Source organism: Epinephelus fuscoguttatus, linkage group LG7 (genome assembly GCF_011397635.1).
Source record: "Epinephelus fuscoguttatus linkage group LG7, E.fuscoguttatus.final_Chr_v1".
In the NCBI taxonomy this organism is placed as follows: domain Eukaryota; kingdom Metazoa; phylum Chordata; class Actinopteri; order Perciformes; family Serranidae; genus Epinephelus; species Epinephelus fuscoguttatus.
The window spans coordinates 47117399-47132455 of record NC_064758.1 but is presented as its reverse complement, the minus strand read 5'-3'; the positions used below and the strand labels follow the sequence as shown (position 1 = coordinate 47132455).

Here is a 15057-nt window from a genome sequence, read left to right as displayed (position 1 = left end):
CATATTGTTCTCTGTTTATTAAGTAATTTTTCAACCAGTTCAGGGCAATATCCTCCACTCCATATCTATTTACTTTGGAAATCAGAATATTGTGATTGACAGTATTGAATGCTTTGCTTAGGTCTATAAAGACCCTAAGGGCAAACTTTCTTTTGTCTATGGCAGTTGAAATTATATTAGTTAGCTGGAGTAATGTATGCTCTGTTGAATGTTTTTTACGGAATCCATACTGGTGAGCATATAGAATGTTGTTTTCAATTAAATGCTTGGATATTCTTGAATAAACGAATTTCTCCAATAATTTAGAGATGCAGGGCAGGATGGATATACAGTAGGTCATCAGTATCACCTGTTTTTACAACGGGGATAACTTTAGCAATTTTAAGATCGAGGGGAATAATTCCAGATTGCAGTGATAAAAAAAGAATGTGGGTTAAAGGTTGAATTAAATAATCAATGGTTTCTTTAATCAAAATGCTCTTCATGCCATCATGCCCTGGGGCTGAATTCTTGAAATGCATGATGATATTATGGACGTCCTATGTAGTTGAAGGATCAAAGGTATTGAAAGGAGGATATTGCCCCTTAATCAAGTTACAAGAGTTCTCACCAGTATCCAAAATACTCGATGCCAGAACAGAGCCAACATTAACAAAAAAGTTGTTAAAGCCATCAGCTACTTCATTAGGGTTCAAAAGAATCCTCTCTTTCCCATGCATCTCTGTAGGTGCAGCTGCTGCTGATTTCTTACGATTCAACAAAAGATCAATGAGGTTCCAGGGTGACTTGATGTCATTTGAAGCTTGTGTTAATTTATCTACATAGTATGTTTTTTTTTTGCTTTCCTTAGATTATTCTTATAGGTTTCTATGTTTAAAGGGTGGGGTTTGTAATAGCTTTCCTATATATTTTTTTTTTTTCAGGAGCGTTTGTTCAAATCACATCAGATCTTCAAATCTTCATTAATCCAAGGTTTCCCTTTAGAAGAATTAATTTTAGATTTTGAGCTGATCAAGGGAAAAGATGATTCCACAGCAGAATTAATATGTACTAGTAATAAGTGATAAGCTGCATCAACATCTATTAGCCCGAGAACCTCATCCCAAGAGACGTAACTGTTTTTCTTTTTTTCTTTCTTGAGTCTGTGGGCTTCTGTAGCAATATCAGAGTTGTTTTCATGAGGTGCTTGTTCAGGTAAACACCGGTCCCCTTCAGCTTGTGTCCTTGCTTCAGTAACTCGGATTTGTATTTTCTATTCACAAACCGTATTATGAACACTGAAGGCTGCTGCGTATTGGTTTATTTTCGGGGGAGAGTGTGACAAGTCACTTTGTGTTGGCTTTGAATAGGCAAGTCCCTGCCACAGAGGAATTGAACGACCTGGGTCTCCAGCATCTCCAACTCAGCCTGCAGGTAATCCAATCCGGTATCAGCCGAGGCTGTGACGTTTGCATAGGAGCGGTGTCTGGTCTTCAAACCAGTGATTATCACATCATCAGTGCATGAGTGTTGTTCCAATTCGTCAATTCTTCCTTTCAGGTTTTCTATTTCCCGGTCCTTCTCTTTGTTCTTGTTTTTAAGACACTTGCTTTTGGAGGCTGTCCACCTCTTCAATCAGCTTGAGTATCTGTGATTGCTGCGTGGCAATTTTGCCAGTCTCCTGTTGTATGATACTCAGAGATTGCTTAATTTCATCCATCTCTTCTTTTCCCTTTTTGATGGCGCTCTCCTCTCAAAAATAATCTTGAAGAAGTACTTTTGAACTCCAAACTTTAGTTCAAACAGCTCAGACTAGCTGCACAGGTAACCTCAGTGTCAGCCATCTTTACTCTTGGTCACACTTTCAACTTTCAAATTCTTCTTCTTTATTTTCTTTTTTTTCTGTTTAAATTTTATATAAACATAAGCTTTGTATTTTACAGTGTAAATTGATGAAATTGTATGTTTTATATGTAATATAGTGTAATATATTGTATGTAAGGTGTGGACCCCAGGAAGACTGATGATTGCCAAGGCATTCAGCTAATGGGGATCCTTAAAATAAACAAATAAACAATTAACCAATCAGCCAATCAATTAGTCAATCAATCAATCATCATCCATCCATCACACATAATGTCACATTATTGGATTTTCTCTCAAAATGTGAGTCATGGTCTCCTGTGACCGTGTGTCCCTGTAACGCTGTGACCCTGTGACACTGTGACACTATGACCCTTTGTTGCATTGTTAAGAGTTTAGTTTTACACCGTCACGTTCAGATATTGAAATAATCAGTTTTATACTTTATAATTGTGAGTATTAAAAATAAACCCAAGTAAAAGACAAAACTACATCTTGTTCAAAGACCAAGCTTACTTTCTTAAACTTTTCAGGTTCTGTGATCCCAACTCAAAAATGTGTATGACAAAAAGTTCGGTCTCAGGATGAAAGAAATCCATCCACAGACATGGTCTCAGTTTTTATGTGTTAACGTTATTTAGAATATTTATACGACTTTACGTTTAGGTGTGGCTGTGGCTCAGACGTACAGCGGGTTGCCTTCCAATTACAAGATCGGAGGTTCGATCCCCAACTCCTCCAGTCCACATGTTGAAATGTCCTTGGGAGGTCGTGAATTACAAACTGCTCCTGATGACTGTTCATCAGTGTGTGAGTGTGTGTGAATGGTTACTGAGGAGAAGGTGGCACCATGTTCGGCAGCCTCGGTCACCAGTGTGTGAATGCTAACTGTGGACCAGGTGGCACCATGTTCGGCAGCCTCGGCCACCAGTGTGTGAATGGTTACTGAGGAGCAGGTGGCACCATGTTCAGCAACCTTGGCCACCAGTGTGTGAATGGTTACTGAGGAGCAGGTGGCACCATGTTCGCCAGCCTCAGTCACCAGTGTGTAAATGGTTACTGAGGAGCAGGTGGCACCATATCTGGCAGCCTCGGTCACCAGTGTGTGAACGGTTACTGAGGAGCAGGTGGCACCATGTTCGGCAGCCTCGGTCACCAGTGTGCGAATGTGACATGTAGTGTAAAAGTTCTTTGAGTGGCCAGATGATTAGAAAGGATCTGTTCATTTACAACTAACTTTGCCTCCAGACAGCTGTTTTTTGAGACCTGAAGCTCTCTTCAGAGCCAGACTGTTTTCGGTGACTAAACTTTACATGTCTGATTTATACATTTTTCATGTCTTTATTCTTCATAGTTAAAAATATAAAATAACTAACTCTGCATCAAACATTAAAATAAAGACTGTCAGTGAAGTTGACGCAGAAATGAGTCTAATCAACTTTCAGATAATTGCTGTCTTCCTGACGTGTCATTTGTCAGCTTGTTTTTAACTTTGTCGTGTCCCCTCCACTTTTCAAACCTCACCACATCCTTGACCTGAGAAGACAGGAAGTGAATGATTAAGACGTATCTGCTCATCGCAAACAACCGCCGACAGGTCGCCAACAAAATTGTACTTTTATATTGTAAAATTATACCAGTGGAAAAAATCTGAAGCTCTTATTGTATTAAACACACACACACACACACACACACACCGCTGAGGCTGCAGAGTGTGAGGGATGCGTGGGCTGGTGGGGGGAGGGGGGTTGGGGTTTGGTAGTGAGTCAGGGATGTGTCACTTCCTCCCTCACTTCCTGTGGTTTTCCTGGTTGTCAGACTCCCACGCTGAAAAACTGACGGCTCATATCTGAGTTTCTGTTTGTTTAGCTGTCCAACACACACACACACACACACACACACACAATCACACACCGCTGTCTCACTCTGTCAGCTTGTTTTCTTTTGGAAACATATTTTTCTTCGCTGTCAATAAACATCTTTAATCAAGAATTAAGTATAAAGAACTAAAGATGATGATGATGCTGATGGTGATGATGATGATGATGGTAATGATGATGATGACGATGATGATGGTGATTAGGGCTGTGACCGTATGTATTTTTTCTCACAACAGTGACGGAGTGACGTATCACCGCGGTATGGTAGTGATATGTCACAACCCCCCCATTCCGTCATATGGCATATTCACCTTATTTTTCATGCAAACACAGAGGCAAAACAGAACGCAGCGAGCATCTGTTTTTTTGTGCAACACTTCCGGTCCAGCACTCTTACCACTGTGTAAATAGGAACTGCGTTGTTGTTTACCTTGTCGAGTTTAGATATATATATATATATATATATATATATATATATATATATATCACATTTCTCACATCACTTTATCACTGTTTAGACTAATCTGATGTTTGTAAAGTCTACAACATGATTGAGCTAACTGGAGTAGTTTCATGTCGTATCCAACAACAGGAGGCTTTGAACAGATGACGTCCTGATGTTAGCTTTGCTGCTGCTGTTAGCTGTCCCTGTTAGCTGCAGTCACTGATGCTTTCTAGACATCGTGATTTCCCAAAACTGAATAAATACCACACATAGCAACACAAAACTGCTTTGCTAGCTCAATCATGCTGTGACGGCTGGATGGTTGATGCGTACATGCTGATTCAGGTGCTATCAGAGCCGATCCGCGTATCACTGTGGCTTAATGATCAACTCGGTCAATAAAAACAACCCGTCCTGTGTTAGGAGTGTATGTCGCCGACAGAAAGAAAGAAAGAAAGAAAAGCAGCGTACACCTCACATATTTATTTCTCACAGTTGAGCACACGTGTGGCTGGCATGCAGAAGCACCGTCTGTGTGTCGAGGGTGCGAGCCGCAGCTTCAGCTGCTCAGGTAGAGAGGCTGTGTAGCCCGGTGTGTTTTTTCGCTGATTCGGTTCTGCAGGTTCTCTGCTGGTACACTGGAGACGGGGATCAAGCAGTTTGTCTCACTCGGGATAGATTGTGCTTTTTTGGTTCATAGTTTTTGATTGACGTGTGATTTATTCGCGTTTAGAGGGAATTATTTTTACCGGCAATTACCGGACAACAGAAACGTGGGCACAGTTATCTATATAAAATACACAGACTAACGAACTGATTGCCTAACATAAACAATTGAAAACTGAGAAAAAAAAAAATTAGCTTGCACCGTTGGCTCCGGTAAGGGAAAGCATGAGGGAAAGCGGCTGACCGGAAGTCACGCACAAAAACACGGAAGTTGATCACTATTTACTTCCGTGTTTGAAAATAAGGTGGATTGCCTCATCCAAATTCACTGGCTGCCCCTTGTCATCTGGCACAAATCCAAAATGTTCCCAAATTGGCGACTTAAAGGAATACTCCGACAATTTGGGAGTTATGTCCTTTCCGTATCATTTTCATATTGAGACAACATGATGGATACCGTTGCCTATGGTAAAAGTGAACAAATAAACGTTACAGAAACGCTGAAGCTGGCATTTCTGCACGTGCATTTAAAATAAACGTGTTTAAACATTAATTCAAAAAACGAGAGTCCGTTTTAGTCATTTTAGAAGAGGTTTGATACATGAACTAAAGTGTGTTTATGTTCTGCGCGGAGGGATACACCGGTGAGCAACAGCTGCAGCTGGCTCTGGGACAGGTACGCTAGGTCACTCGGTAAAAGCAAACAAAGACATGACACGGACGATATTACTCACTCGACTGAAAGCTGTCCATCAGCTCCTGCAGGCCTGGGGCATTTTTTCCAGTTTAACTTAGTGATTGCTGCAAAGTTTTCATTCCTTGTGATGCACTCTCTGCAGCGGTTTTCCTCTTGATGATATATCTCCCCAACGATGGTAGCACCGAATCCCATTCTGTGCAGCAAAATGATTCCACCTCCGTAGGAATATGTTAACTAGCCCCGCAGCTACACCACCAGTCCTCCCCTCTCTCTGTCTCTCTCTCTCTCTCTCTCTCTCTCTCGTATCCTATTACTGCATCTTGCTAACTCGGCCATTCTGGATGTCACTAACTCAGCTTCTTCTCCGGAGCCTTTGTGCTCCACTGTCTCTCAGATTAACTCATATCACAGCGGTGCCTGGACAGCGTGACGTGTGTGGTTGTGCTGCTGCCGTGGTCCTGCCAGATGCCTCCTGCTGCTGCCATCATTAGTCATTAGTCATACTTCTACTGTTATTATACACATATGACTATTGTCACACATGTATACTGCCAGATATTAATATATACTTTCAACATATTGTACCACAGTAGCCAGAACCATAACTATAATATTACTTTCATTAATGTTGTTGTAAGCTACTGTTTTTACCGTCTGTCCTACATCTCTCTCTGTCTCTGTCTCTCTCTCTGTCTCTCTCTCTCTCTCTCTCTCTGTCTCTCTCTGGCTCTCTCCCTCTCTCTCTCTGTCTCTCTCTCTCTCTCTCTCTCTCTCTCTCTCTCTCTCTCTCTCTCTCTCTCTCTCTCTCTCTCTCTCTCTCTGTCTCATTGTGTCATGTGGATTACTGTTAATTTATCATGCTGATCTGTTCTGTACGACATCTATTGCACGTCTGTCCGTCCTGGAAGAGGGATCCCTCCTCAGTTGCTCTTCCTGAGGTTTCTACTGTTTTTTCCCCGTTAAAGGGTTTTTTGGGGAGTTTTTCCTGATCAGCTGTGAGGGTCATAAGGACAGAGGGATGTCATATGCTGTAAAGCCCTGTGAGGCAAACTGTGATTTGTGATATTGGGCTTTATAAATAAAATTTATTGACTGATTAAAGAGACGTCACCTAAGAAATGTCATCAAAGAGACTTCATCAAAGAGACATCACAAAAGAGATGTCACTAAAGAGACGTCATCAAAGAGATGTCATTAAAGAGACATCACCAAGGAGATATCATCAAAGAGATGTCACCTAGGAGATGTCATTATATGGACGTCACCAAAGAGGTGTCATTATATGGACATCACCAACGAGACGTCCCCGAAGAGACATCATTAAAGAGACATTATTAAAGAGACATCACCAAGGAGATGTCAACAAAGAAATGTCATTATATGGACATCACCAAGGAGACGTCACCAAAAGACATCGTTAAAGAGACATCATTAAAGAGACATCACCAAGGAGACATCATCAAAGAGACGTCACCAAAGAGACGTCATTAAAGAGACATCACCAAGGAGACGTCATCAAAGAGATATCACCAAAGAGATGTCATTACATGGACGTCACCAAAGAAATGTCATCATAGAGACGTCACCAAAGAGATGTCAATAAATGGACGTCACCAAAGAGACTTCATTAAAGAGACGTCATTAAAGAAACATCACCAAAGAGACGTCATCAAAGAGATGTCACCAAAGAGATGTCATTATATGGACGTCACCAAAGAAATGTCATCAAAGAGATGTCACCAAAAAGACTCCATCAAAGAGTCATCAAAAAAGACACATCATTAAAGAGACATAACCAGAGAGACATCACCAAAGAGACGTTGCCAAAGAGATGTCAAGATGTCACCACAGACGTGTCACCAAAGACATGTCATTAAAGAGACGTCATTAAATGGACGTCACCAAAGAGACATCATTAAATGGACATCATACGTCATGTTACTACATCTTGCTAACTTCACCATACTACATGTCACTAACTCGGCTTCTTCTCCGGAGCCTTTGTGCTCCACTGTCTCTCAGATTAACTCATATCACAGCGGTGCCTGGACAGCGTGACGTGTGTGGTTGTGCTGCTGCCGTGGTCCTGCCAGATGCCTCCTGCTGCTGCTGCCATCATTAGTCATACTTCTACTGTCATTATACACGTATGATTATTGTCACATATGTACATTATCAGATATTAATATATTTCATTTCAACATATTGTACCACAATAACCAAAATTATAATTATAATATTATTACTTTCATTAATTTTGTTGTAGGCTACTGTCATTACCTGCATCTCTCTCTCTCTCTCTCTCTCTCTCTCTCTCTCTCTCTCTGTCTCATTGTGTCATGCGGATTACTGTTAATTTATCATGCTGATCTGTTCTGTACAACATGTATTGCACGTCTGTCCGTCCTGGAAGAGGGATCCCTCCTCAGTTGCTCTTCCTGAGGTTTGTACCGTTTTTTCCCCGTTAAAGGGTTTTTTGGGGAGTTTTTCCTGATCAGCTGTGAGGGTCATAAGGACAGAGGGATGTCGTATGCTGTAAAGCCCTGTGAGGCAAACTGTGATTTGTGATATAATATAAATAAAATTGAATTGAATTGAATTGAATTGAATCAAAGAGACATCACCAAAGAAGTGTCATTAAAGAGACATCATTAAAGAGACGTCACCAAAGAGACGTCATCAAAGAGACGCCATCAAAGAGACCTCACCAAAGAAGTGTCATTAAAGAGACGTCATTAAAGAGACGTCACCAAAGAGACGTCATCAAAGAGACGCCATCAAAGAGACCTCACCAAAGAAGTGTCATTAAAGACACGTCACCAATAAGACATCACCAAAGAGACGCCATCAATGAGACGTCACCAAAGAGATGTCATCAAAGGGCGTCACCAAAGAGACATAATCACTAAATAATTCATCAGTTCATTGGCCTGATCAGCTATAAACACAGATCGCTAACATGGCCGCCCATCACCAGATGGTCAAAGCTGCAGTGACTCAGTATTAAATGTTAGACTCTAACCCTGATGTAGTTAGCGTTGATGTAGCGGTCTGGCCCCGACTCTTCCTCTGGGCTCCTCAGGACCACCCGGCTCTCAGGGTCTAAACAGTGAACACCAAACAACAACAATAAGCAAGAGTGAAAACGGCGTCCACAGTAAAGTGCAGGAGGAGGTACTGACTGGGCAGGATGGTTTTGTATCTGTCTTTGATCATGTGTCCTGGAACATCGAGCTCTGCGGCACTCACAAAGTTCGGGGGGATCTTCTGTGGAGGAAACAGGGATGGGCTGGATGTTAAAACAAACACGCATCATCTCACACAGAGATCAGACGTGACCATGAATGTCCACGAACAGGAAGTGTCTCCGAACATGAAGACATGACGGTCTCGTTACCTGATACTCTGCATTCAGAGTGTTTGTGTCCTCGGCAGCCTGCTGCAGCATCAAGTGTGTGAGAGGTCGTGACGATGTGTGAAGCAGCTGAAGCCACACCTCCTTCGGAGTAGAGACGGAGCACATGGGCTCCGCCCCCAGGCTGCTCACATCCAATAACAGCGAGAGGTTTGAGCCCCGCCTACAAAAGAGCCAATCAAGAAAGAGCATGATGATTGTTCATGTGACCCATTTCTGAAAAGTGAGGACATTCTGAAAAGTGAGGATGTTTGAGGACAGTCAGGCATTGAGGACGTTTGAGGACAGTCAGACAGTGAGGACGTTTGAGGACAGTCAGACAGTGAGGATGTTTGAGGACAGTCAAACAGTGAGGATATTTGAGGACAGTCAAACAGTGAGGACGTTTGAGGACAGTCAGACAGTGAGGATGTTTGAGGACAGTCAGACAGTGAGGATATTTGAGGTCAGTCAGACATTGAGGACGTTTGAGGACAGTCAGACAGTGAGGACGTTTGAGGACTTTGGATGTTTCTACAGAAATAAAGAAAAAGATGAATTTCTCAGTGAATTAAAGACACTGTGTTTGGTTGTGTGTGTGTGTGTGTGTTCTCACCTTTCCTGCAGGCGGACAGAGGCTTTGCGAGGAGGTGTGGCCATTGGTGGGGGCGTGGTCGCGTCATCAGCAGGAGGGGGGGCTGAGCCCACTGACGACATACTCATGGTGTGTTTGTTTGTGTGTGTTTTTGTGTTTTAGAGTTGGTCAACAGCGTCCTGCAGGACAGACAGACAAACAGACAAATGGACCATTAATGTCAGAGTGAACTGAAGCACTGGTTTGATTCAAATACTAAAGTCTATAAACTGTGGCATCTGTCTGTGGAAATGTGTGAGCAGGGTGAAGGAACGGGTGGATGGGTCCAAAAACTACCAACTGGATGCCAGTGTTCACTTCCTGTATGAATGTGGAGCCGAGCCATGATGTTTTTTCTAAACGTAACCACGTGCTTTTGTTACAGAAGAAAATAAACGTAAATACAATGTGTTTTACCAACTCTGTACTTTTGAAAGAGACTATCTGCAACCATATCCTGTGAAAACAGAAGTTTATTTTGAAATGACAGATGTGACAGGTATAAACTGACATGACGTCCCAGAACATTAACAAAAGGCACAGGAGGAAACATAGGGCATCTTTATGTAGATGTGAAAGTGCCCAAATAAGGATGTGACAAGGTGAGAGTTGGAGTAACGAACATGCTGCTGAGTTTGTGATCAATCTGTGTTGCGTAAGAATGACAAACCCACATCAGCTACAACAAAATTTAACACCATTCAAAACGACAAAGAAAAATGAAAAACATGAGTGTTTTAGATACATCTCATCGCCTTCCCCTCAGCTCTCTGGTCATTCACAGCCTGGTCAACACAACACTGGATCTAACCCAACAATGGATCCAACCCAACATTGGATCCAACCCATTGCTGGATCTAACCCTGACCCTGATGGTTGTGTTCTGGTTTCCTCAGAATGAGCTGTTCATATCTACAGTAGGTCCTTGTGTACAGAGATCACTATGTTGCACCACCATGTTTCTACAGTAGCCCAGAACGGACAAACTAAACACTTACTCTTGGTGTGCCCATAGTTAGCCCCTCTGTGAAACATTGCTGACTGTTAACCTGTATGTTTCTGAGAGGAAGAGAGATAATCCAGCTCCTCAACAATCAACACTGAAGGAATTCTGACCAGGAGAAGTTTCAGATGGTTGTAATCTGTAATCTGTAATCTGTAATCCTCCTGAATCTGACACAGTGGAGTTTTAACTGGACTAACGGTTGAACTGGTTGGAATCAACTGAGTTTGTGTGATCTCACAATCATCACCATCTTTACAGCTCTGTGGAGTTTTTTAGCCTCTTTTAGCTCCTAGTTTTAATCTTATGGTCCCTTCACTGTCTCCCAGCAGCTAGTCTTGCCACCAGACAGAGATCTCCGCCTTCTGATAGTCTGGGGACACTCCTTTCTAAAGTGTGTTTAACACACCGGCGAAAACGGCCGGCAACAAAGCAACGCCTCTTGCATTTTTGAAAAGGACACGCCTTCTCGGAAATGTGCGCTCCCCCTTTTCTCGTCTGCAAGGAAACAAACACACAGAGAGCCTGAAAATGGATGCCGAGAGATTTAACTCTATTTTATCAAACGTGTGCTCATCCGTGAAGAAAATATTTTTTCCAGCAGATGTCTTAGTTACAACATGATTGAGCTAACTGGAGTAGTTTCATGTCGTATCCGACAACGGGAGGCTTTGAACAGATGATGTCCTGATGTTAGCTTTGCTGCTAGTGTTAGCTGTCCCTGTCAGCTGATGCTTTCTAGACATCGTGATTTCCCAAAACTGAATAAATACCACATATAGCATAGCAACACAAAACTGCTTTGCTAGCTCAATCATGTTGAAACTAAGATATCCGCTGGAATTTTTTTTTTTTTCACGGACCGTTTAATGAGTTATTACCTATTACAGACACCGCTAACGACTAAGAAATAGTAATGTTTGTTCAATCATTGTGGTCATAGACTTTACAAACAAATATAGGATTAGCCTAAACGGTGATACAGTGATGTGAAAAATGTGAGATATATATATATATATATATATATATATATATATATACACACACATATATATGTAGCTAAAAGCTCTGCTGGTTTTCTACCCGGAAGTATTTGTAAACAACAAGGCGATTCCCTCTATAGTCCGGCCAGATGGATGAGTCATGGCCTTGTAAAAGATTATGTTTGTTTGTTTTAGTTGGCGAGAATGTGTCGCCGCAAACGCGACAAACATCCACTAACTTTGACGGCATTTTCTGCAAGTGCGGCTGAGCCATTTTGTACCGCTACACGTGTTTCTAGTGGGACTATGTTTACAAACACAAGAGTTCAGCGAGCCACCGAAGGACCGCCCTGCAGATTTACTACTGGTTCTGCAACGTAGGGAGTTTTTTAAACTCTGAAATTGTATCCGTCCATCTAAACACAAAATCAGGGAGAAAGACATCAGTCTTTAGTTAAGCAAAGCATCTAAAGACTGACTTGTGAGTCTGCCCAGCAGCAGCATCATTTTGTCCCGACCTATGTTTCAGATTTATTTCACCTCAAGCTTCTGCTCTGCATTGGCTCTGTGTTTTTATCGTTGATGAGCTTCTTCAGACTCACAGGATGCATGTCATCCTGAAATCTCCACCTGCCTGAACCACGATCAACAGATACTACTACATATTGTATGTGTGTATATGTGTGTGTGTGTGTGTGTGTGTGTGTGTTTCCACATCAGTTTGGATCTGAAACGTTTCAGTCTTTCTCCATCGGAAGAGTTTCCTCACAGCAGGAAGTCAGCACATCCACCCACCCACACACACACGCACACACACACACACACACACAGTAGCAGTGTTTTGTTACTGAATTTAAACAAAGCTGTTCTTGAGTGTTGGTCATGAGATTAGTCGTTTCTCAGTCTGACTTCTTGTCTTTTCTTGTTTTGTGTCATCACTCAGACCAAATGTTTCTCAGTTAAGTTTCCCAGCATTCATTTCACACCTGCTAGCAGAAGATATGAGCCATAAGTGTTATCGTTCTACAGCTGCTGTTCTGTCAGATCAAATATATAAAATATTTTCAGAGGTGTGAGAGCTTTCAGTCAGTGTCCATGGTCGTCATCCCTGAGAGAACAGTGACCTGATGTCTCTGTTGAGTGTTAAACTGAAACTGAACTAATACACTGTTTGTATGTTTGTCTATAAAAAGTAATGCACCAAAATTCATACATATCCTTTGTAATCATGAGCCAGTAACAGACCTGCCAACCTTGAAGAAAGGTTATGAGTACCACCTTACCAGACACTTGTGCGTGGTCATGAACATATGCGGACACGGCGGCACTTGTTTGTTTTTGTTTTGTTTTGTTTTTTACCATAAAAGTCAATATGCACAAGTGGCAAACAGAAGAAACGAGCGTACGTTTACATATTCATATCTATAGGCCTAAGCCCCACATATGTCCATAGACGCCCAATATTTGTTTTATGGCACAGATCAAGGTCAATTTCATCAATCTGATGGTAGCATTGATCATCTGCTTAAAAAATACAGTAATATGTCCTGTTGTGACAAAAAGAAAGATTTTAAGTGGGATTCGGGGGGTTCTCCCCCGAGAAAATTTTGAAACATCACATGGCGAAATCCTATTTTCATGCAATTTCATACAGAAATAGATAATAGATCATAGACAAGTGCATTACATTAGCAGTCCTCATCATGTTCTTGTGTAGTACGACACCTATTAGAACTACTCTCTTCTTATTGCCTTGTTTTTCTTATAGAAATTCAGCAGACTCATCAAACAAAAAGTCTTTTTATCATAAGTGTGTTATAGTTATTCAGGCAGGGCACATGGTTTCATAACACAGTTGAATGTAAATTTGTCTGCAATTTGCTTACCTTGGTACAATTCTCACCAGCAATGTATCAACGACAGGTGACTTTGACACTATTTACTTCAGTGTTTGCCCTACCATTTTATTAGGGGGGCACCTCGCCCTGCCCCCCCCCCCCCCCCCCTTGAAGGTCAAGTTAATTTTATTTAATTTTATTTTCTATATAGTGCCAGATCACAAAGAAGTCACTTAAGGTAACCTTTCCTATAGAACAGGTCTACACCTTGTCCTTTTATTAAACAAACTAAATAGCCTTACGTTATTTATCTTATTTACAGACCGCGTGTCATTTCTGTCTCTACATGGTCGCGCGTTTACAATCGCCCCGTTGGGCACATACACACACGTGCCCGCACACACACACACACACACACACACACACACGAGTGAACACACGAGTGAACACACTAGAGGGCGTAAAAAAATAAATAAAAAAGGACTCGGTGGTGGAGTGAGATTTCTTAAATGGGCGTGAGAAGGTGCTACCGTCTACCGGACTGAACACACAGTAACTCCGGTCTGAGCTGACGGTGAGGAGCCAATAAGAGCTAACTGCTAACAGACAGAAGCTAACTGCTATGAGACTGTAGTTAACTGTTTACAGACAGAAGCTAACTGCTAAGATAGAAGCTAGCTCTAATAGACACAAGCTAAAGTTAACTGTTTACAGACAGAAGCTCTCAAAGCTCTCAGTTTTTGCATTTCTTACGTCATTTTACCTGTCAGCGTTGTTTGTATTGATAGAGTCATCACTGAGGACTACCCAGAGGTGTGGGCGAAGAGGGTTCATCTATCTTGACGGTGAGGGCGACAGTATACTGTCTCTAACTAGATGGAACTGAATCAAGCGCATCTTTCTTAGTCAGCCGTGGATGGGAGGGCGGGGGGGGGGGCAATATGCAGCAATCTGATTGGCCGAAATCTTTTCGTTCCGCCTACGCACCTATATTCACCGGGTATCAACTTGAGTAACATCTTGCATAGATAAATACACTGAAACCGGCGAAATGCGCGATCGAGTGATATGTGTACTTTTAGAGCATGAAATCGTACCAGCATACTTTGATGTCAAAATGCATGCCTGGTACGCAAAATGCATACAGGTTGGCAGGTCTGCAGTATTTTGTGTATAACCCACGTATTTTGAAGGCTGTGATCATGTGACCAGTTTGCTGATGGGAGTAAAGATGGAAGTGGTCCAGTTAGGAGGAAGGTTGAGGTGGTGGACCAGTCACAAAAGACAGAACGTTTCCACACGTGTTCAGAACCATGTGACCTTCCAGTCATTTAAGGTTCATCCTCACTGTGTTTCTTTTCCTAAACTGAACCTCTATGACATCATCTATGGGACATAGGACATCACACAATCTGTTCTGTTATGACACATTGATCAACCCAATAGCCAGAAAAAAGTTGTTGTAAAAATTGTGGATTTCTTTTTCTTCTCAACAATGCTGTATTTAACCCTATGGGCCCGAATGACGCATAATGCGTCCAAATTCACACCTGTTCTTCTCTATGGATTTTCTCCGCAACCATGCATCATAGTGAGAAGCCACACATATCACATGAAACAGCGGAATCATAGCTTTCCAAGAAGACCAAGCACTTGTCGGTAGTCCAATGTT

General features: G+C 42.0%; 1 protein-coding gene across 4 annotated transcripts in view; it reads right to left on the bottom strand.

Moving 5' to 3' along the window:
- LOC125892435 (tyrosine-protein phosphatase non-receptor type 7-like) overlaps window positions 1-15057 on the bottom strand; it is a 42828-nt gene that overhangs the window by 22071 nt on the left and 5700 nt on the right. For 3 of the 4 annotated variants that reach the window (XM_049582457.1, XM_049582453.1, XM_049582456.1), the window contains exons 3-6: window positions 9544-9701; window positions 8931-9111; window positions 8716-8800; window positions 8556-8635 (exon numbers count right to left, since the gene is read on the bottom strand). In XM_049582457.1, the coding sequence (XP_049438414.1) occupies window positions 8556-8635; window positions 8716-8800; window positions 8931-9111; window positions 9544-9650 (453 nt within the window). In that variant the 5' untranslated portion in view covers window positions 9651-9701. The remainder of the gene's footprint in view (window positions 1-8555; window positions 8636-8715; window positions 8801-8930; window positions 9112-9543; window positions 9702-15057) is intronic. The other variant, XM_049582454.1, reaches the window with a different exon arrangement.